Source organism: Lactuca serriola, chromosome 7 (assembly GCF_051521515.1).
Source record: "Lactuca serriola cultivar US96UC23 chromosome 7, Lser_US96UC23_V15, whole genome shotgun sequence".
Taxonomy (NCBI): Eukaryota; Viridiplantae; Streptophyta; class Magnoliopsida; order Asterales; family Asteraceae; genus Lactuca; species Lactuca serriola.
The window spans coordinates 51120226-51142735 of NC_136414.1; the positions used below are offsets into that span (position 1 = coordinate 51120226).

The 22510-nt window shown below is 33.2% G+C and overlaps 3 protein-coding genes across 6 annotated transcripts; 2 read left to right on the forward strand and 1 right to left on the reverse strand.

Moving 5' to 3' along the window:
- Positions 1-245: 245 nt before the first annotated feature.
- LOC145064971 (cellulose synthase A catalytic subunit 3 [UDP-forming]-like) lies at positions 246-5552 on the reverse strand. 3 transcript variants are annotated; one of them, XM_079012329.1, is made up of 15 exons: positions 5529-5552; positions 4935-5050; positions 4643-4838; positions 4252-4475; positions 4052-4163; positions 3764-3959; positions 3405-3671; positions 2974-3319; positions 2707-2844; positions 2481-2606; positions 2188-2400; positions 1854-2118; positions 1540-1742; positions 1110-1460; positions 246-1029 (listed from the first exon to the last, which is right to left on the reverse strand). In XM_079012329.1, the coding sequence occupies exons 2-15, from the start codon at positions 4953-4955 to the stop codon at positions 445-447; spliced, it is 3243 nt and encodes a 1080-aa protein (XP_078868455.1). In that variant the 5' UTR covers positions 4956-5050; positions 5529-5552; the 3' UTR covers positions 246-444. The 3 variants fall into 3 exon arrangements, with proteins under 3 accessions (XP_078868455.1, XP_078868453.1, XP_078868454.1); XM_079012327.1 differs by lacking the exon at positions 5529-5552 and adding an exon at positions 5331-5482; XM_079012328.1 differs by lacking the exon at positions 5529-5552 and adding an exon at positions 5234-5405.
- A 9245-nt stretch (positions 5553-14797) lies between these two features.
- Positions 14798-18383, forward strand: LOC145063309 (ADP/ATP translocase 1, mitochondrial-like). Of its 2 annotated transcripts, none has more exons than XM_079010897.1 (4): positions 14798-14935; positions 15134-15626; positions 16314-16688; positions 17782-18382. In XM_079010897.1, the coding sequence occupies exons 2-4, from the start codon at positions 15147-15149 to the stop codon at positions 18076-18078; spliced, it is 1152 nt and encodes a 383-aa protein (XP_078867023.1). In that variant the 5' UTR covers positions 14798-14935; positions 15134-15146; the 3' UTR covers positions 18079-18382. The 2 variants fall into 2 exon arrangements, with proteins under 2 accessions (XP_078867023.1, XP_078867024.1); XM_079010898.1 differs by having other exon boundaries at positions 14913-14935; positions 15140-15626; positions 17782-18383.
- A 2473-nt stretch (positions 18384-20856) lies between these two features.
- Positions 20857-22510, forward strand: LOC145061910 (S-adenosyl-L-methionine-dependent methyltransferases superfamily protein). The gene has a single exon (XM_079009498.1). It carries the CDS (start codon positions 21116-21118, stop codon positions 22226-22228), a length of 1113 nt encoding a protein of 370 aa, XP_078865624.1. The 5' UTR covers positions 20857-21115; the 3' UTR covers positions 22229-22510.

The window sequence follows — 22510 nt, forward strand, 5'->3', positions numbered from 1 at the left end:
TTATCAATTAAAAAATAGGATTTATTGAAAGACCCTAAACTTTCATATTTTTTCTGCTTTTATTCCCAAAATTTATGAAAACAAGCAACTGTTACTAATTTGTGAATTGGTTAGACAAAACTGGTTTTTTCAAAGTTATTTTTTGTTAGAAGATCAAACCGGTTATTTTTTTTTCATTCTGCAGATCCATTCGGCAGCCTTACCAAACAAGGCTAAATCATTCGGATTCCATAACACGTTTGCCATAACACAATTTGCAACCATATACTCGTTAAACAACTTTACACATTTATAAAAACTAAAATATTAACCTAAAAAACGTATCCCAACTGGAAAAAAACATCCCCAGTTTTTTTCTGCACAATAATTACCCAAGCACCTTAAATACTACCCATAAATATAGACTTAAAAACACTACACATACTCGTACGTCTTTCCTTGGACTCAACAGTTTATTCCACAATACTTAACATCCGGGCCCGTAACCCGAGTCGTAAACGGGTCAATCCTCACCCACAACAACGAGAAGATCGACGCAAGAAGAATCGACCACACAACAACAATCGTTGGCATCCGATTCTGTTTCCCCATCAAACCCTTGAGAAAAGGGTAAAGATGTACAATCACCCAAAACGCAAAGAAGAGTTTACCAAATAGCGGGCCCCACGACTGATACCCACTGTTAATCGCGTACGAAATTCCGGCCACCACTCCGACTAAATTCACAATCAACAGAGTCGTCGGCGCAATCAGAAGCGTCGTCCATTTAAACAAGTAAAGCTCCGCAAAATCACCGTCTTCGTCCGACGCCTTTGAGGTAACGGTGAAATTGGTGTCGATTCCGGCGAGAACTTTGAGCAGACCTTGGAATACCGCGAACAGATGAGCGGAAACACCTCCGATGACCCAAAACTGTTCGTTTCTCCACCACTCATCAATTCCGACTCCACTCCATCTCATTTCGAGGATACCGGTTGCGAAGATGGAGAGAAAAAGTGATATGAACCATAAACTTGCGAGATTACTAATCTGCGAAGATGAAAATGTAATTAACAGAGTAAGATTGTAAGAATATGACCAATTTATAGTAGCGTGAAGTTGAAGCAAACCTGGGGGATGATGAATTTTCCGGTGAGAAGACAGACAGCTGGCAGAGTACAATAGACGACGAGCGGAATTGAGGTGATTGGATAGATTGTTGTGTTGATGTATGCAAAACGTTCGAGCCATTTCAGGCGTCCATTATATCCATACCAAATAGGACAATGTCTGCTGAAGAGAATTTCAACTGATCCCAAAGCCCATCGAAGCACTTGGTTTAATCGATCTGATAAATTGATAGGAGCTGAACCTTTGAAAGCTGGACGTGGTGGCATACAGTATATCGATCGCCAACCACGCGCGTGCATTTTGAATCCCGTAAGAATATCTTCTGTCACCGACCCGTAAATCCATCCGATCTGTAATAAACAGCAAAATGTACTTTCATTTATATATTTATTTGAAGTGAAGTCATTGAGGATGATAGTAATTACTAACCTCAGTTCCCCAGTCTGTTTTGTCTTCATAGCCACAACTGATAACATGAATAGCCTCTTTCAAAAGAGTCTCGGGTGCTGCAGATTGAGGCACACCTCCGTTCTCCATAAGTGTGGATGCAACAAAAACAGCTGATTGCCCAAATCTTTTCTCAAGTGTCATTTGTGACATCAGCAATGACTTCTCATCGTCAAGCCCAGCTCCTAATGAAAAATCGTAGTGTTAACGTAAATTTCACTTTTGATCCTGTGTTATGTCTTTTTTGCATTTTTTTTTTTAAAGAAAGAAGGATGAAAAGTGATAGATGGTTGTACCTTCAACGCCTTCTTCTATGTCTTCTAGGTTAAATATTGGCACAGTGGGGTCAACATGTTTACTAGATTGCTTTTTATCCAACCCTTTTTTATTTGATTGACTTTTCTTTTTTGATCCACCAAAGCAGCTTGATAAGAAACCCGCTTCTCTCTTTTTCTTGGGTTTAAGTGGTGGTTCATACCCATATAACGCTGTCCTATTGAAAACACAACCAGTTCCCACATAAACAGGACCTTGAATCCCGTCTAAACCTCTCAAGTTAATCTGTCAAACAAACAAAAAAACAAACTTGTCATAAGAAAACAAAAAATTTGAAAAAATGAAAAAACTTACATCAAAGAAAACAGTGTTTCGATTCGCGTAACGATCATTTCTATCAATTCCATCGAATCTTTGAGGAAACTGAACATAACAAACGTATTTTCCAAGGTTTGGATCCATCATGAAACACATAGCTTCCCTCACTGCTTTACTGTTGTTGATATAATGATCACAATCAAGATTCAACAAGAAAGGCCCATTTGTAAGCACTGCCGAAACGCGAACCTACAGGTTTTCAAAGTTTTTAATGGGTCATTTACGTAAAGATACAAAACTTGAAGGTTTCAACATGAAAAATTACGCACAAGTGCGTTCATGGCACCGGCTTTTTTGTGATGTTGAAATCCCGGACGCTTTTCTCGGGAAACGTAGACTAGTCGTGGCAGCTCATTGCCTTCACTATCGAACCCACCACTCTGACCTAAGAAAACCTGGAGAAGCATCAAGTGTCAGATAAGGGTATAATAGTCATTTGACATCTTTTTTAAAAAAAAAAGACCAAAATGCCCTTTTTAGGTAATAGAAAATTACCTGGATCATTCCTGGATGATCTCTGGTGTTATTTCCAGGCCATGGTGTGCCATCTTGCATTATCCAGCCCTCTTCAGGGACCTTTTGAGCCTTGGCAACAAGGGCATTTATACGGATTTTGAATTCTTCATATTCCCTCTGCAAGGAGTCGAACATATTGATATAATCCAATTAGGTTATCAGATAAGGGTCTAATAGTCATTTTACATCACCTAGAAATGGTAGTATTCATTTCTTAGTAAAGAACAAAGACGTAAATAATCTCACCTTCATAAGTCTGCGATCTTTGACAAATGTTGGCTGAATTTTATCTTTCAAGTAATCAATTTTCTGGTTGAAATACCATTCAGGAGCTCGGGGTTCAATGCTATATTTTTTGCAAAAAGGAACCCATTTTCTTGCAAACTCTGATGTTTCAGATAAAGCTTCAAAAGTCAACATGGCAGCTCCATCATCAGAAACATAGCAAGAGACTTTGTCAACAGGGTAGTCAACTGCAAGAATAGAGAGAACAGTGTTTGCTGTGACTAGAGGAGGCTCCTTTAATGGATCCACTGTACTCACAAAAATGTCAACCGCAGCTAATTGTGATGTTTCTCCTTCCCTGTCATACCTGTTATGACAAGGGTGGGTATTCATGTCTTTTTTCACAGATGACACGCCTAATAAAGAGTCAGATGAGGAAGTATATTTATCACCTCAGAGCTAATCTATCAAGATACGTTTCACGATTTACAGGTAGCCATTTCGGGAACTGATCCAAAATCCAAGATATTGCAAACCAGATCTCACATATAACAGAGAGTAGCCACAAGGGATATGCATTTGTCACTGGATTTGTTATCCGATAATGCAAGAAGATGCAAAGAATCACCAACCGAAGTACAATAACCATTCTGTATGGATTAATCCTTGATGATGGGATTGAAACCTTCCTTGAAAGAGGCTGTCTGGCTTCATCATTCCTTCAGGAAACAAAAACAAAACATTAAAAAAAAAAAAAAAAAAAGTCCTTTCAAATTACCAAAAGTTAATAATAGTCAAATTATTGACTTACAACAATGAGTCATCAACTAGAACATCAGTAGTGGCATCAATATCTTGACCTCTTTCAGAAGCAGCATGGCTAGTTGTCAATGGAACCACATTCTTGTCTTGTTTTAACTTCCATCCATCAACTCTTTCTTTCCATGCAACATTCCCTAATCCTGCAGTTCCAAACTCCCTCACAGGGTCCACAACCCTAATGTTAGCTGCAAAAAAAAAAAATCTCTTCAAAATGGGAAAAATGTATCTTGAAGATAGATTAATTAATGTGGTAGTATTATTGAAGCATAAAACATACGTGATTGATTAACATCACCATGGTAAGAGAGGGAGTGTGTTCTTCTACCCCCTGGTGGAGGAGAGGCCATTGAAAGACGTTCAGGAGATGCTGCAGAGAACTCACCAGAAACCTAACAAAAAACATGATTATATATTAGGGTTAAAAATGAAAAGAATAGTAAAAGACAGAATACTACACAAGTAAATGAAGCATCCAACCTCTTGTGCACTGGTTAGTGAAGGTATGTGGTTACGAGGAATCTCTTTATCATAAGCTGGAGCATTTGTATCTTCCCCTCGTCCGTATGTCATGTGCCAGCTCAGCATGCGCTGTGCTATCTTCTGCTTATCAGCTTGACTTTCTGTTAAGGGAAAGTCAGCAGTATTCTCATCAACATCAACATCAACATCCTCTTCTTTGTCTCCAAAAACAGCAGGACTTCCTGTGTTCAACAAAATCAATGAGTTCATGTAAAGGAGGACAAATACCACATATGTTAGATGATACTGTTAAACATCATTCATCCAGAAAGCACTTAATGAAATGAAAAAGAAACAAAGTCTTAAACAAAAAAATAGGGACACTCTGAAGTAAATCAAAAGTCAAAACCTTTTTGTCTCTTGTATCTGGTTTTGCATTGAGGGCAAGACTGATTGCCATCTTTGCGCTCATATTCATAGCATGGCCTGCAAACTGGGAATGCACAGACATCACAAGCAATGAACAATTCTCCTTTTTCTGTGCTGCCAACATTATCGCCACATATCTGACAAACTTGACCTCCCACAGTCTTCAAAGACTTCCCCTGCACAATCAAAACATCAAGAATGTAAACTGAACCAAAAAGGCTAATCTTCCGCTTAACAACTGTAAAGCTTCTAGTGTAAATAAAGATACCAACCCCAATTTCTCCTGATTCCATTGTGCTTAGCTCGAAATCAACCAATTGCAAACTCAACAATCTATCAGCCAGAAATGCTTCTGCGGATCATAGCTAGAAGCCGTAAACGTGAAGACCTGGTGAAAATCACAAAATCAAATTTCCTTATTCTAGCAAATTCATATGAAATTGAGTAAAGGGAGGGTATTAGAAGGTTGAATTCCGGTGACATAGGCTTGCTATCGGATTTTGAGATTAAGAGCAAATCGGTTAATGCAAACATAGGCATGCAGATCATAATGTTCCAAAAACGATTATACCGTAATTTGGTAAATTTGATCGTAGTGCACGCCGTACAAACAAACTACTGAATTTCTTCAGAATCAAAACGACTGGATAGATAATCAGTGAAGTTACCAGATGAAACCCGAACTGAGAACTGAGGACTAAAAGATATTGATCGAGTGGAGAAGATCGCTAGAAGCCTTTTTTTTTTCTGTATGTCTCTTTGTAAAGGTAACGATTATATGAATAAAACAAAGATATATCTGGTGGGTGAATGATCCAAATCGTACAGCTGTTAGAGATATATAATTGATAGAGCAAATTGCTTACCCCAGACGAAAGCGACGCTGTGGCTACTGAATTCCACTGTCAATGCTCTCCTTTCGTCTCCACCGACACCGCTAAAAAAGTATTGTTTCTCTGGTGACTGAATTACAAAAATGGACCCGGTACTATTTGGCCACATGCCCTTTTTGTTCATTTTAGGAAAACAAGTACATTAGTAGTTCAATCCCACTCCCATATGCACACAAGGAGATGACAAAGTTGCAAAAATAGTCCTTTGGTTGTCAAAAATCGGTAGTTTTTGTCCAAAAACGTTTGTTGATGCATTATTGGTCCAATTTTAAATATTTTTAGTGAATTTAGTCCCTCTACACTTAAAAATATGTCCTTATAATTTATATTTTTCATTTTTCTAATTGATAAATATATAAATTAATTTACTTTATTTTTTTAACTTAAAACAAAGAATAAATAAATAAATAACTCAACCTCCTCTCATCTTTATAGGAGGAGAGCATCCCCTTCATCACCATTTCCATCCTCTACCCTCTATCATCACCGGTGCCTGGAGCAACTGTCGGTGACAACCATTCTTGTCGGAGTTTACCAACGGTTAATTTTCCTCTTTGATTTTGATGGTTGGAGACTTCTTTTCTTGAGGTGAGTTCATTTCTCACCAGAAAACATAAACCCTTCATCTCCTATCTCATCTCGTCCTCCTCTTCTTCAAGATAAATCTAGAAAAAGTTGCACCCTTCCCCTTCAATTTACGATGTCTTGCCTTTTCGATTACGATGTCTTGCCGAAAAAATGTGCTCAATGGGCTACATCTGGTTCGCCACAACCACCACCTCTGCTATAGATTGATTTCGAAAACACTGGCAGATATGCAGGTACGATGGTCGCCAATGAGGGTTCAGTTGGTCGGAATTATGAATTAAGGGTGAATGATGAGAGTGTCAGACTTGGTGATGGCAAAGGGGGGATTAACGCAGGTGACGACAGAGGGGGTGACCTATGATTTTCTCTGACAAAGAGAGAGAGAGAGAGAGAGAGAGAGAGAGAGAGAAGAGAAAGAGAGAGAGAGGGGTGGGTTGGATGATATTTTGTTTTTATTTTTTAAAGAAAGAAATAAGAAAATACGTAAAAAAATTTAAAAAAAAGAATTATCGAAGGGCATATTTGTCATTATAGGTTGGGTTTGGACCGAAACTACTACAAAATGTCAACCATAGGGACCAAAACCACACAACCTATCCAAAATTGGACAATTTATGCACTATCAAACATTTTTGGACAAAAACCACATAATTTTGACAACCACAAAGATCATTTTTGCAATTTTTTCTTAGGAGATTATCCTAACAAAGTAAAATATATAAGAATGTGATTATGTTTGACTAAATTTTTTATTTTTAAAATAAAATAAACACCAATTTTATAAAGATATGTTCAATGTAAAACCATTCGTTCATAAATTGTAAGTTAAAATCAGAGTTATAAAGGAAAGCATCATGAAATCTTAAATCATAAATCTGTTGATGTGTGTGTACAATCACGTTTTCGCCTTCCCACGATATGATGAAGTACCTAAAAAACATTTGGGTGTTGTTTGTTTGTAGATAATTTAAACCTCTTTTGTCTGCATCGCGTAGACCACACACGAACATTGGCCTTTGCAGACTGATTGATTCTTTAGAAGACTGCAGACCTAGAAGATTTGCACATTCTCTTCTTGACCGTAAACCGCAAACCAAACATATCAAAGTTGCTTTGAATAAATACTCTCAATTCCAAATAAGATCATGTCTCTTCAACACATTTCATCATTAAAATCTTTCTTTTATACATAAACAACTACAACCTTCTTCTTCATTGTCAAGCACTATATACACAAAAAAAAAATGGAAGGTGGAGAGAAGAAAATATGAGTAACTAAGAATGGAAGATAATCATACATACTTATAAAGCTAGCATTTTTTCTTGAATCTCATGCATTTGAAACACCCATTCTTTTTTCCTTTCACCACATTCATTTGAAACTCCCATGACTTTTCAATTTCTTTATAATAATAATTATAATTTGGTAATTAGGTTAGATAAATATCAAATCTAAAGTGTAATCATATATAAACTAAATTTCAATATTAAAATAATATCTTTACTCCTACTTATAAAATTATGTTTTTTAACATTTAACATATTATACTTAATTTATTAGTTTTAATATATTGTTGGATGTAAACCATTATCATTTTAAAGGTATAATTTTTGAACAATTTGTATAAAATACTTAAATTATTAATTAAAATATAACATTATAAGCTCAACTTAAATATAAATTTTATTTAACTTAAACAACCCAAAGATTATTTTATAAATAGTTAAAAGTGATAAATGGTAGTGTCTTTCTAATAATGATTGTAAGTTGATTAATAAGGTTAAATAAATATCAAACCTAAAGTGTAATCATAAATAGACTAAATTTCAATTTTAAAATAATATATTTACTTCTACTTATAAAGTTATGTTTTTAAATTTTAACGTATTATACTTAACTTATTAGATTTAAAATGTTATTGCATGTAAACCATTATCAGTTTAAAACTACAACTTTTGAACAATTTGGACAAAATAATTAAATTGTTAATTTAAATATAACATTACAGTGTCAACTTAAATATAAATTTCAGTTCCACTAAAAAAACCAAATAATATTTTATAAATAGTTAAAAGTGATAAATTATAGTGATAAATGCAAAAACTAAATTGTAATATCAATTTAATTAAAATATTTCCTAAATATATTTTTATAATCATTAAAAATTTTCAAATAAGTAGCTTAAAATAACTTATAATAACAATAGTTAAAAATAACCCTATATAAATGATTATATTGTTATCTTTAAAATCAAAAAATAGTGTTTGATGTTTTAAATAATTATAATGATAGAAATTAAAACATTAAGCAAATAAATTTTAAAAAAATTAGTTAACAATAACAACAACTATAAATAATTTTAAACCATATATAATATTTAATTTTATTGATGTGTAACTCGCGAGTATAAGTTCATTCAAACGATTGAGATTATGACGTTATAATGGATGTATATATATTATTATATAATTCAAAATAATCAATATATTATATCAAATTAATATACTAATTATTATATCAAATTTAACAACGTTAGTGCTATATTTAAATAAATATAAATTTATAAAGACTTCAACTATATAGGTTTTTCTACGCATTACAATGTCAACTCAAATATAAATTTCAGTTCCATTTAAAAAAGTAAAGAATATTTTGTAAATAGTTAAAAGTGTTAAATTATAGTGATAAAAGAAAAAACTAAATTGTAATCTCAATTTAACTAAAATATTTCTTAAATATATTTTTATAATCATTAAAAGTTTCCAAATAAGTAGCTTAGAATACCTTACAATAAAAATATTTAAAAACAACTCTATATAAATGATTATATTGTTAGCTTTAAAATAAAAAAAAATGTTTGATGTTTTAAATAATTATAATGATAGAACTTAAAACATTAAGCAAATAAATTTTTAAAAATTAATTAACAATAAAAACAACTATAAATAACATCAAATCATATATTATATTTAATTTTATTCATGTGTAACTCGTGAGTAGAAGTCATTCAAACGATTGAGATTTTGAAGTTATAATAAATGTATATATTATCATATAATTCAAAATAATCAATATATTATATCAATTTAGTATATACAAATTATTATATCAAATTTAACAATGTTACTGTTATATTAATATATATATATATATATATATATATATATATATATATATATATATATATATATTTGTAAAGACATCAACTATATAGGTGTTTATGCGCAACGCGCGGACATTCGCCTAGTGTTCTTATATAGGCAAGAGAGGAAAGAAGAAAATATGAGGAACTAAGAATGGAAAATAATGTTCATATATATACAAACAAATTTTCAATTAATCATTCTATTAAGTTGAAGAAGTTGAAAAGTTTTAGAGTTACAAATGAATATTGTTAAAGACTATTAAGTAAAAGAAGTTGTAAAGTTTGAGAGCTTCAAATCAATATGGTTGAAGATAGAGGCTATAGTTGAAACATGTTGATTTAAATGACCTCTTTTATAAGTTTTACTAGGCGAATCCCCGCGCGTTGCGCGGGAATAGAATTATATAGTTAAAATAATAACTTTTACCAAATTATTATTTAATATTTCTACTTTGAAACAAAATGTTAGTAGTAAAGCAAACATATAGTTAACATATTAGTTGTATTAAACATTATAGTTTAATTTTTAAGTCATTGTGATATATACAATTATTTGATAATTTTATAAACTGTTTAAAATTGTTTAAATTATATATTAAATGAATGATAATATAACGGGTAACAAAACGTATGAACAAAAATATGAACTGCAACTTTTAGTAACATAAAAATAGAAAAACATCTATTATAACATTTGTATTATATATATATATATATATATATATATATATATATATATATATATATATATATATATATATACACACACACACACACACAACGAATAATAAAAAATATGAAAAATAAACACTATAACTTTTAATAACATAAAAACACTAAAACATCTATTATAACATTTATATTAACTCTTCATATTTAAATCACAAATCTCTTCAAATACATTAATGTTTTAAATGAGAAAAAACTTTACAACCTTATAAAAGAAAGGAAAATAAAAAGTTATTAGTGATTACTAATTAATAATCATAAGTTGAAAACTCTTGAGTTGTAACTAATAAATATACATAAATTAGAAAACTCTTGAGTTGTAGTGTGAGTTTCAAATGAATGTGGTACTTGAAATTGTATTATTATTATTATTATTATTATTATTATTATTATAATTATTATTATTATTATTATTATATTCGTCTAAATAATTGGTTTTGATGCATCATTTAATCCCTTCAATTATTAAACATAAAGATATTTAATTATAAATTTAAATTTATAACATACATAGGTGCATATACATGTTAAACAAATCACATATAATATATATATATATATTTTCGTAAATGTCATATGTAATTCTTATCGTAGTAATATGGATAAATTCCTTTCATATGAAGAACATATCATGATAAGTCTATCATAATTACATATCAAATGTTTAAAATTATGTTATCTTTTAAATATGTTGTGTAGGATATTCCAACAAAAAAATAATATAAAATAAACATAATAAAAATAGAAAAACTACAATCAAATAAGTAAAAGTATTGGGTGGTTGAATATATAAATAAATATGTTACATAAACATACATTTAAATCAAAAGAAAAAACTAACATTCGTCAACTTTGCTCAAACAAAAAAACCTATATCCATTTTATGAATCTTCTTTCTTCATTTAACACCATTCAACCATAGAAACTTGATGACAATTTTTCACGAACCTGCAATCAAAATATTTTTCTTGAAAAAGAAGAATCAGAAAGATATTCCAAGCAAAACATTGATGTTTGGAGAGTCACATTCAAGATTGAGTAATACACACAAATCACATATAAAGATTAAATGAGAAACTGAATATAAAGAAAAAATAGAAAAGCTTCATTTGTTTTGGTTGAAAGAAAAAATCATATTACAATTACCATCGATGCGACATAACCCATTTCTTCATAAGTCTGTGAGTGCCTTATGAAGCTTTAAGAGCCTTTTGGTGTCATTTCAGAGCTTTTAGAGAAGAAGGAAGAACCTTGAGTTTGTGGTGTTTCCCTCAAGATCTTGGATCCAACATATACACTCCCTTATGCACCTTTTGGAGGTATAAAGCTCCAACCTTGATGAGTATTTCATATAGATCTAGTTTTAGCTTAAAGTTGGCACCTTTTTGTCCCAATCTTGATCTTTGTGAGTATGGGATACTCCAAGACGTTTCATTTTTCCTTTCAGATGTTTTAGGGTGTCTTAATTCATAAAAATGTGATATTGGATCCTTTTTTGATGCTAAGGTCTTAATAGCCATGCAAAACCATAAAATTAGAATACTTTATGGTTAAGGATACCTTATAGGGTCTAAATCTGGATTTTGGACATGAGTGCTTAAGGATTAAACACTTAATGGATGAAGTTGAAGGCAACCACGTACGTTGGGCATACCAAGTGGTATGATGCATGTACGTGGTTAGCTCCCCGACTTTGGTCAATCATGTAGTACGCCTCGCGTACTTGTTGACTACGCCCAACGTACTCACTGAATCGACTCGGTTGATTATGTTGACTTTGATCTAGACTTTGACTAGGGTTTGACTTAGTGGTATTTTAGGTATGTTGATATGTAGTATGAGTTTAGGTCACTTTTGTTCATGAAGGTGACTGGTAGAGTTGATTTCGGGAGCACCATATTATTCAGTGTTCATCCGACTGTGAGATGAGTCTCCTCACTAGATCCATGGGCCAAAGGCACCAATGTCGGCCCATTACTTTTTTTATGTAGAATGCTAGTTGTCTCTGTGATAATTGCATGAAAGAATAGGATCTATCCCCTGACAATTGTATGAAAGACCAGGATCTAGCCCCTGACACCTATATGTAAGACCGGGATTTGACCATCGGCATTGCAAGGAAAGACCATGATTTGGCCCATGGCAAGAAACGATTTTAAGACTATGATTTGGCCCATAACATTCACTTTCTTAGGTATGGTATGTGGTACTTTGGGGAAATCACTAAGTTTTGTGCTTACAGTTTATGTTTATGGTTTCAGGTACTTCTGGTTCAAAAGGGAAGGGCCCGACGTGATGGCACAACATCCTCCCCTTATGATTTCCACTTTCTTAATAATTGTACTTTGATGTTTTGAATGTTATGACTTGGTGTTTGAATTTGAACAATTGATGAATAATTTGATAGACATCCAAACGAAAAAATTTATTATTGTTTTTGGGACGTTACATACGAGGGCTCGTGCGGTGCTAAGGAATGAGCTTCCAAGAACAATGAAAATTTCACCGTCTTCTTCCATATCGATGACAACAAAATTGACCGGGAAATCAAATTTGTCCACTTTAACAAGTAGGTCTTCTATAATGCCTCGTGGATACGTAACAGATTGATTGGCCATATGGACAACCATTCTTGTTGGATTTAGTTTTGGAAGATCGTGCTTCTTGTAGAACGAGAATGACATCAAATTTATGCTAGCTCCATAATCTGCTAATGTGTTCTTATTCTTTAAATTTCCAAACTCGTAAGGAACTATAAGGTCCGAATCTTTCATCTTCGTTATTGTCGCAGAACATTGCTAATTTAGAATAACTTCTGAAGTTTGCTTTAGTTTATTCCGATTGCTAAGGAGATCCTTAAGAAACTTCGTATATTTTGGCATTTGAGCAATTGCATCAACAAATTGCCTATTTATCGAAAGAGCTTTGATTTGATCCATGAAATTTGTATGCTCGTGTTCTTTTTTAGATAGACTTTTTGTTCTTGGATATGGAAGCGGTGGTTGGTACGAATTTACAAATGTGACTTAAGAACTTTTATATGTTGGCCACATCATGGCAGTAGGCTCGTCACTTCTTCAATGAGCTCCTCTTTCTCCAAGATGCACCAATAACAGTCCAAAGCACTAAAAAACTCAAGGATCTCATAAATAGGGCTAGGGTTTCAATATTAAGGTTAAAGAGGATGGAGGCTGATAGAAATAAGGGTTTGAGGAAGTTAAGGGGCTTAAATAGGGTTCAAACCCCTGAAATTAGGGTTTGGGTCCTGGTCGCATACACCCAACATACTCCTGGTACGCCCAGCGTACCAGGTTAAGCCTTTACGATATTCCTTGCCTAGTACACCCAACGTACTAGGCTACACCTAAAACCCTCCAAACTTACAACGATCATAACTTCTTCGTTTCAACTCCGATTTTGACAATCTTTATATCTATAGAAAGATATTGAAGAGCCCCACAATATTATCTAAATATCTTTGACTAAAAACTTCTCGAACAAAAACTCGTATGTCATACAAGAATCCGACCTTTGACTTTTCCCTTACTACCTTTCGGCCCAAAACACAAACCAATGGCTTGGATCGTATAACCAATATTATCAACATCTAACAGGGTCTAAACCCTATTCCCTTGAAGTCCAAGGCCTTTACTTCATACATTTATTGTCCACAATCCCTAAATAAGAAACTTCTCAAAACAGGATATTACAATAATGTTTTGTCTTAATTTTTTTACGCCATTTGAAGGTTTTGTTGCAAGTTTCATTTCATTGACTACAATTTCTCATAAAAAATAAACTACATTGACATTGTTCTGTACCAAATTACATAATGGGATCCATGAGGTGTACCCGACGACTACGAATGTGAAGTAGTTGGAAATGACACTGCTGACCTGAAACATGTCCCACTACACTGACCCGCTCTCCCATTATCATGACTGGAAAATTAGAGCCTCCTGCTAAAAATGTTCGGTCAAGAATTCTAACAACTTCTTGATGAACACAAATCATGATTCTTTATTTTCTGGTTTGTATGTATTTATAGAAAGCTGATATCTTTTCTATTTTCAAAATGTTTTTTCTGAATAACTATATTTCTGAAAGCTATTAGACACAAATTTCGTTGGCGGTGACTATTACGTTTTTTGTTAACTTAATTTCAATTAAGCTTCCACAGATTTCGTTAAATTTATTTGAATCTATGTCAATGACGCGCGCATTATCATATTATTGTAATTTTAATATTTTATCGGAGGGTAAAAAGGAACATCATTATCATATTTTTTTTGTTAAATAAATCTTATTAACGATTTATTTATTGATCGGTGTTTATTATGTTTGGTATAATATAATATTTAAATGACCTTTGAACGAATAAAGCTTAAAACTTTTTATGAATGATTAAGCAATATTACATTCTTATTAAGAAGATGTTACAATATTTTGTTTAACATTCAACACGATTTACAATCTAACTCCTCATATAAGTTTAAGTTAAGATCCAATGTACAATTCGATTTACACAATCACGAAACAATATACCATAATGATTGGTGATCGATAAAAGAAGAGTGTTTTTTATTGAAACGGATAAATATTTATATAAATTAACATTCAATTGATTTTGATTTGGTGCTTGATACATATCATGTAGATGTCATTGCAAATAATAATAATAATAATAATAATAATAATAATAAATAAATAAATAAATAAATAAAAATAAAAACTGTCATTTAAGCCATATAAACTAAATTGAAAATGAGATTGGGTCAACCACGTTATGCATTTTAAACGCTTCTCTCCTTGTTTTTCTCTGCACCTTTCTCTTCCTCGTTTTGATCCCATTTAAAACCCTCATTCTCTCTCTCATTTTTCTTCTCTTCCATAACATCTAACCAACATCAAATCGTGGTAAGTCTTCCAGTTCTTCATTTTTTACAATGCCGATTAATACCTATCCTTTTTGATTCATGATTTCATATCTATTCAACCAAAATGATTTCTTGTATGCATGTGTTATTCTTTTGTTTGTTTGATTGATTTGGCTTTTATTTTGTGTTCATGAGATTATCAATGCATTTATGATTATTTTTTCCTTCTCTTTTTAAGTGATAGATTCAGCATGACGATCGATCAAGCACAGCACCCAAGTGTTCAACAGAAGCTAGCCGGAAGCCTTCTTCTTCGATCATGTGACGGTGGTTTCCGGCAGCCACATTATCCCTACTTGAGGCAATCTCAGTACAGAAAATTAACAAATGGGTCATTTCAGGCATCAACTGATCACCTCTCAATGGTTGTGCCGAAACTAGGGGCATCGCCGGCTATTTGTGTCCAAGCTCCGGCGGAGAAAGGTTTCTCGTCATTCGCGATTGATTTTCTTATGGGCGGAGTTTCTGCCGCCGTATCAAAAACCGCCGCTGCTCCAATTGAACGAGTGAAACTTTTGATCCAGAATCAAGATGAGATGCTTAAAGCCGGGAGGCTGTCTGAACCCTACAAAGGCATCGGCGACTGTTTTGGTCGAACCATTAAGGACGAAGGGTTTGGTTCCTTGTGGCGAGGAAACACTGCTAATGTCATCCGTTACTTTCCGACTCAGGTTCCTACTTTTTTTTTTCTCTTTAAATGCCAAAAAATGTAATGCAGTTTCATTTCTTCATATATTAGACTATATTTTTATCACATTTTTATATAAAATTACACAAATGGTCCTTTGGTATGTAGAAAATACCATGCAAGCCTTTTTAAAGATTTTTAACATAATTGGTTTTTTAAGGTTTAAAAGGAACATGATCTGTCCTTTTGACTAACATGGTTTCATTTTCATGTTTAAAACACAAAAGATGGGTCCTTTTGTTTGTAGAAAATAACTCATCATATGTTTTAAACCATGTTAAAAAATTTTCAAAATGACTTGGAGTTCTATTAATTTTCTGCCAACCACAATGACCATTTGTATAACTTTGTTCATTTTTAAGGGATTTCAAGACATTATACCTTGAATAATATCTCTCGTTATTTTTTTTTATCCGGATGATATTGATATATAGTTTGTAATTTTTTCAAAAATTGTGTAATAGGAAGAAAGATCATCACGAACCAAAACATTATTTTTATACTCTGTGCAAATGGTATATTATCTTCAACTCATAACGTAATTAGATTTAAACACCATAACAGAATCTAGATGTATTTAATTACTAAGTGTACCTATTTTGTAACTTTTATAGATTTTGAAAAAAAAAGTTGTTACATTTATTAACTTTTATAAATTCCATGCATGAAGGCACTGAACTTTGCATTCAAGGATTACTTTAAGAGGCTTTTCAACTTTAGAAAAGATAGAGATGGGTATTGGAAATGGTTCGCTGGCAACCTGGCATCTGGAGGTGCAGCCGGTGCTTCCTCCCTTTTCTTTGTTTATTCCCTTGACTACGCCAGAACCCGTTTGGCAAATGATGCTAAGGCGGCAAAGAAGGGTGGTGGAGGGCGGCAGTTTAACGGTTTGGTTGATGTCTACAAGAAGACAATGGCAACCGACGGCATTGCTGGACTCTACCGTGGATTCACCATTTCATGTGTTGGAATCATTGTGTATCGTGGTCTTTACTTTGGGTTGTATGACTCTTTGAAGCCTGTCATCCTTACTGGAGATTTAGCGGTAAACCTACTTACTTTTAATCTTGGATGGGTTTTATATAAACGGTAAAATATCGAAAAACACGATAGTACTTTGACCATTTTATCCATTTTTGCATTTAAATACTATTATTATGATTATTATTAGGGTTAATGTCATAAAGGGTAACAAAACACTATTGTTTTGAAAAAGTACTATAACGGGTAACGAACTATTTATCATTGAAATAATGGTATTGCGTGTAACATAAAAGCATACGTGATGGCATTTTTTTAAACAATAGTGTCACTGTTTTTTTAAAAGAAACAAATAGTTCATTACTCAAAAAGACATTAACCCGTATTATTATAATAACTAGGTGTGAGACCCATGTATTACATAAGTTTATTTAAAAAAAATTAAATATAAAATTTTAACAATTTGAAAAGTTTGAATTTATAAAAAAAATGAGAAATCTTTTTAATTATTAAAATTAATGAGACTTTAATGTATTAGATACATTACATATATAAACTTTTCTAATAAATACCTTACATATTAAATGTGGAATTTTAATTTAATAAAATGAAAAATACAATAAAATGACAAGTGGAAAATAGAAAATTTAAAAATGTTAGAAAATATCATGTGTCCAAATGAAGGAGAAGATAACATGTGGCAAAAAAACCTTTATTTATTATAATAGATTGAGTTGATGTCATATGATGGCAACCAACTGTTCACAAGTTGTTAAATCCCCAATCATTTGATTGTATATAATACCAAAATAAACATCTAATGTGATTTCAATTATACTATTGGAGAAGATTCAAAAGTATGACATGGCATCCTAGGTGCTTAGTTGGCAAAATTGTTCAAATTGTCTCTGCATGGCAGCATCCTGTTTAGACTTTTTATTTAATTTTAACTTACTTAATAGATAAAAAAGAATAAATTAAAATGGTGAAAATAACAATGTGTTTTTCTCTATTTGTTTTCATTGAGGTTAAATTTCGGGTAAGTGAGAAAATTGATTTTTTTTAATGGTAAAAAATGTAATAAGATCGAGTTTAACCTTTTATATAAATAGCTACCCTTATATACTAATGTGGACGGATTGAGACACAATTTTCAGGATAGTTTCTTCGCTAGCTTTGCACTTGGTTGGGTGATCACAAATGGAGCAGGACTTGCATCATACCCAATTGACACTGTTCGTAGAAGAATGATGATGACATCAGGTGAGGCAGTGAAGTACAAGGGCTCCATGGATGCACTTTCTCAGATTCTAAAGAACGAAGGTGCCAAGTCTCTCTTCAAGGGTGCTGGTGCCAACATTCTTCGTGCCATTGCTGGTGCTGGTGTGCTTTCTGGTTATGACAAACTCCAGCTCATCATCTTTGGCAAGAAGTATGGATCTGGAGGTGCTTAATTAATTATGATGTCATATCACAGCTACATGAATGGTGATGAAAAGCTTTAATTTGCTCAAGTTTTGAATAAGAAGTTAGTTTTGGAAAGGTGCTGGATGGTGTAATGATATATATACCAGGCATCCTTTGTAGATGGAAACCTTATTTGTAACACTCCTAAATTTTATTAGAACTTGAATACTAATTGCGATTGCAAATGCAATTACTATGTTTTAGGTGAATGATATGTTTTTGTCTCAAGTACTTCCCATTCTTTGGTACCGATATCTACATTGCTCCATAAAACATTGTTATCAACTTCATTTTCTTATGAGTCCATTTATTGTATGAAAAAAAAAAACTCGTATGTATCAGTGATTTTAGTGTTGCTGGAGATTTTCTTATGACGATTTAGACATGTATTAATATTCAATTTTAGTTTTATTATTCTTTAAAACTAGTTTATATATATTTATTGTTTTATATTAATCATTAACTTTTTTTATATGGTTGTATATTGCAAACTGTGTAATACAAAAGGAACTACACACAAATGTGTTTTGTGTCTGCCTTGGAGGAACAAAGGTGATTGATTTTGATTTTGTTTAATCTGTGATTTTATAGATCTGTAGTGGTTTTGATTTTCCTTTCCCAATTAGTGGTGGCTTCAATTTTTTTTTCTCGATCTGTGGTCGTTTTGATACTTTTCATCTTGGTGCTTATTTTGCGATTGACCTGGAAAGATTGTGTGACTTTTTGTGTGTTTAAATGCGAGGGATCAAGAATAGATGATAGATTAGATCTGAGATGATTCACCACACATCCAATTCATTTTATGAAGGCTTTATAGATTCTTGTTTGAATATTCATCGTTTTTTTAATGTTTTTGATCCATCCTAGCTACATATCTACATATCTGGGTTCATTTTGTAAGTTTCTTCTGTTTTGTTGTCCATCTTTTTGAAGATGGAAGGATCATACAAGTTTATGAAGATTTGAGACCTGCGAAATCGATTTTATTTTGATCAGAGTTTCCAAATACTGCACTCGTTTTAATTGTTTGTTCTTGCCTAAGATTTTCGGTTCACCAGAAGGGTCGATGTCAGTGGTGAATGGTGGTAGGTGGTGATTGAACATATAGAAGTATTTTTAAAATTAAAGAAAAAAAATTAATTAAAAAAATAATAGAAAAATCCACATAAATGCCATATCAGCGTTATATGGACAACTTTATTTGACTAAAATGCCGTGGACTCTAGCTCACCTGGCCGACAAGATGATCCCTTTATTTTAAGTATTTAACTTATAATTTAAAAGTTTAAGGATCTAGAATCCACAAATAAAATATAAGTGACAAATTAAAATAAATGAGAAATTTCTGTAGTATTAGATTTATATTTTCTCGAAAATATTTGGAATAAGTTATCAATAAGCTTTCATTGTTTTTTCACACATGTTTTCAAAACAAAATACATTTATATGCTAATTTTTCAACTGTATATCTAAACATTTTCTATATTTTTATATTTTTTAATGTACAATGCTATTAGTTTATCAGTTTATCAATACCAACACACATCTAAGGTAGAGATAAACTATCCTGTTTTTTTCGAACCGATTCAGAATTGTGCATACTTTTTTTGAACCAGTCACAACCAGTATTTTTTCGAACCGGTCATGATCTGGTCTTTTTTTTTCGGTCCTTTTCGATTCGGTGTTTTTTGGATCATTTTTTTGACTTTTTTCAGTCCGATCTCACGGTCTTTGCATTCATCTTTTTTGGTTAAGTTCCAGATTTTTTGGATTAGTTTTGGTGTTTTTCGGTTTCAAGTTTTTTCGTTAACAAATGTGTGATTAACATCACAATGATAGATTAAGACATGTTTCATGTCGTTCTTGGAACGATCTGGTATTTTTTGGAACTAGTTTCAAAACGATGTGTATTATTTGAACCAGTCACAAACGGTCTCCGAACAGTCCTATATTTTTTTGGTCCGATCTTGATTTGTTTGGAACTAACAAATCAATCTTTCATTCATATATAGGTTCCTAAAAATTATGTATATTGTAGCCTAACTTACTCCATTTAGGGGTGATAATTTTCGACCCAACTAATAATCTGATACGAAAATAAATGGATTTGAGTTGAGATTTCTGATCCACCAGCCTGTTTATTTTATGTTTTGGGTTAGATTATTTGTTTGGGTTCATGAATCAACCTGCTAACCCTAATTAAAATTTTATTTAAGAATTAAAAGAATATAGTTAATATATGTCGTTAAAACCTTTTTTTTTTCAAATATGTTGCTTATTAACGTATTATGTTATATTTGTATTTGGTTGTTCATTTCATTCTTGTAAAATGTAAATGCTAACTATTAATTAATTTAAAAATGCCTATAACTTATATAAATTTAACATGTGAAAAGCGATATGAAAACAACTCATCAACTATTACATAAGAGGAAATCGACTCAAACCCTTGGGTTGATGTTTCCAACCTGCCGAACCATATATTATATGAGTTGAGTTGAGTCAATGTATTATACCCGTCAACCCACCAATTTGTGACCCGTCAGTTTGAACCAACCTAATCACTGACGGATTTAATATATATCTCTGGGTAGCACGAGATACCTCTCAAAAAAATTTAGGAGTGTAATTTTTTCCATTTTTTTTTTCTTACGGTGTATTTAGCGATTTTACTTCGATCTCGATCCGCTGCTTAACGGAATGCCATCCTCCGTTTCACATTTTACATTTTCACGTGTCCGCCGATAGATAGCCAATAATCTCATTTTCCGAGGATCCACAACGAACCCTGGTCTCTACATTTTTCCGACCATCAGATCACAACTCTCTACGCATCCAACGGTGACAAACATACCATCTCGGATCTCAAACAAGCATCAAAATCAAAATCATCACTAAATCATGTCATCCTCACTCCTACTCTCACTCTTCTCCTGAAAACTTGAGCCTCACTGGAGCCGGCTCAAAACCCAACATCACTCGAAAAAGCTCAAAACATTGAGCTAAAAAATTTCACGAAAAATCATGGGATTTACAATGGGTTTGAATCTACTCCTTCTAGTAGCCATGGTTGCCACCAATATCCTCTCCCTCTACCACCTCTCCACCACCATGATCTCCACTAAACCAGCCACAAATCCTAACCCTCCTGTTCCTGATCACCTCCTCCGTCAACTTCAGACCATACGCGCCACCATCAACCATCTCACGCGCCTCCAACCTAATCCCTCTGTTCAGACCACCGCCTCCAACATCCCATCTGACCTCCTACTCTATACTCAGCTATCACCCATTGCATCTGCCTGCCGCCACCACCCTGATCTTCTTCATCAGTACATGAATTACACCCCTTTCTCCGTTTGTCCCCAGCTGTCTTCCGCCGCCGCCGAACCCTTGATCCTTCGTGGATGCCATCCTCTCCCACGGCGGCGCTGCTTCTCTCCCACTCCTAGTAAACTACCTTCCTCCCTTCCCACAAACCCCTTCTCTCCGGTGCCGGAGAATGCCATTTTGTGGAGTAATTACAAGTGTAAAACCTTCGATTGTCTAAACCCAGATCTGGGTTTTGATTTGAAGAAAGAGAAATTAAAGTTTCTGAGCTACAAAACCGATCTCGATCTCCCGATTTCTCAACTAAACGACATCGTAAAGAAATCAAAAAACGTTCTCCGGATAGCTCTAGACATAGGCGGTGGTACAGGTACATTCGCTGCGCAAATGAAGCAAGAAAATGTGACAGTTATCACGACCACCATGAGCATCGGTGCACCCTATAACGAAGCTGCTGCCCTCCGGGGATTGATCCCGTTACATGTGCCATTGCAGCAGAGGTTACCGGTGTTTGATGGGGTTCTGGATCTGGTGCGGTGTGGCCGCGCCGTGAACAGGTGGATTCCGGCGCAATCATTGGAGTTTCTACTTTATGATGTGGATCGAGTGCTGAGAGGTGGTGGGTATCTTTGGATTGATCATTTTTTCAGTAAAAGTATCGATCTTGATAAGATTTTCAGCCCATTGATCGGAAAATTGGGGTATAAGAAGGTGAAATGGGCAGTGGGGAAGAAGATGGATACAAGTGGTGTGAAGAATGGAGAAGCTTATTTGACTGCTCTTTTACAAAAGCCAGTTTCAAGATGATGATGATATTGCTCTCCTTTCTTTTTTGTTCTTCAGGTACCAATTTTGAAATCTATTGTTGTAATATTGTGAAATTGGGGCATATTGGAATTATAATTATATGATATTTGATGCAATTAGGTAAGAATTAAAGAGTAAAAAAGGAAATTAGGAGTTCAAATTCAGGTTTTTCATGATCTTTTCTAGATAATATGGAACTGGTAACTTGTAATTGAGTCCAAATTTCCTTGTTTACAATTTGTAGAGCATATATTTTAATGGTGCACACCATGTTCTCATGTA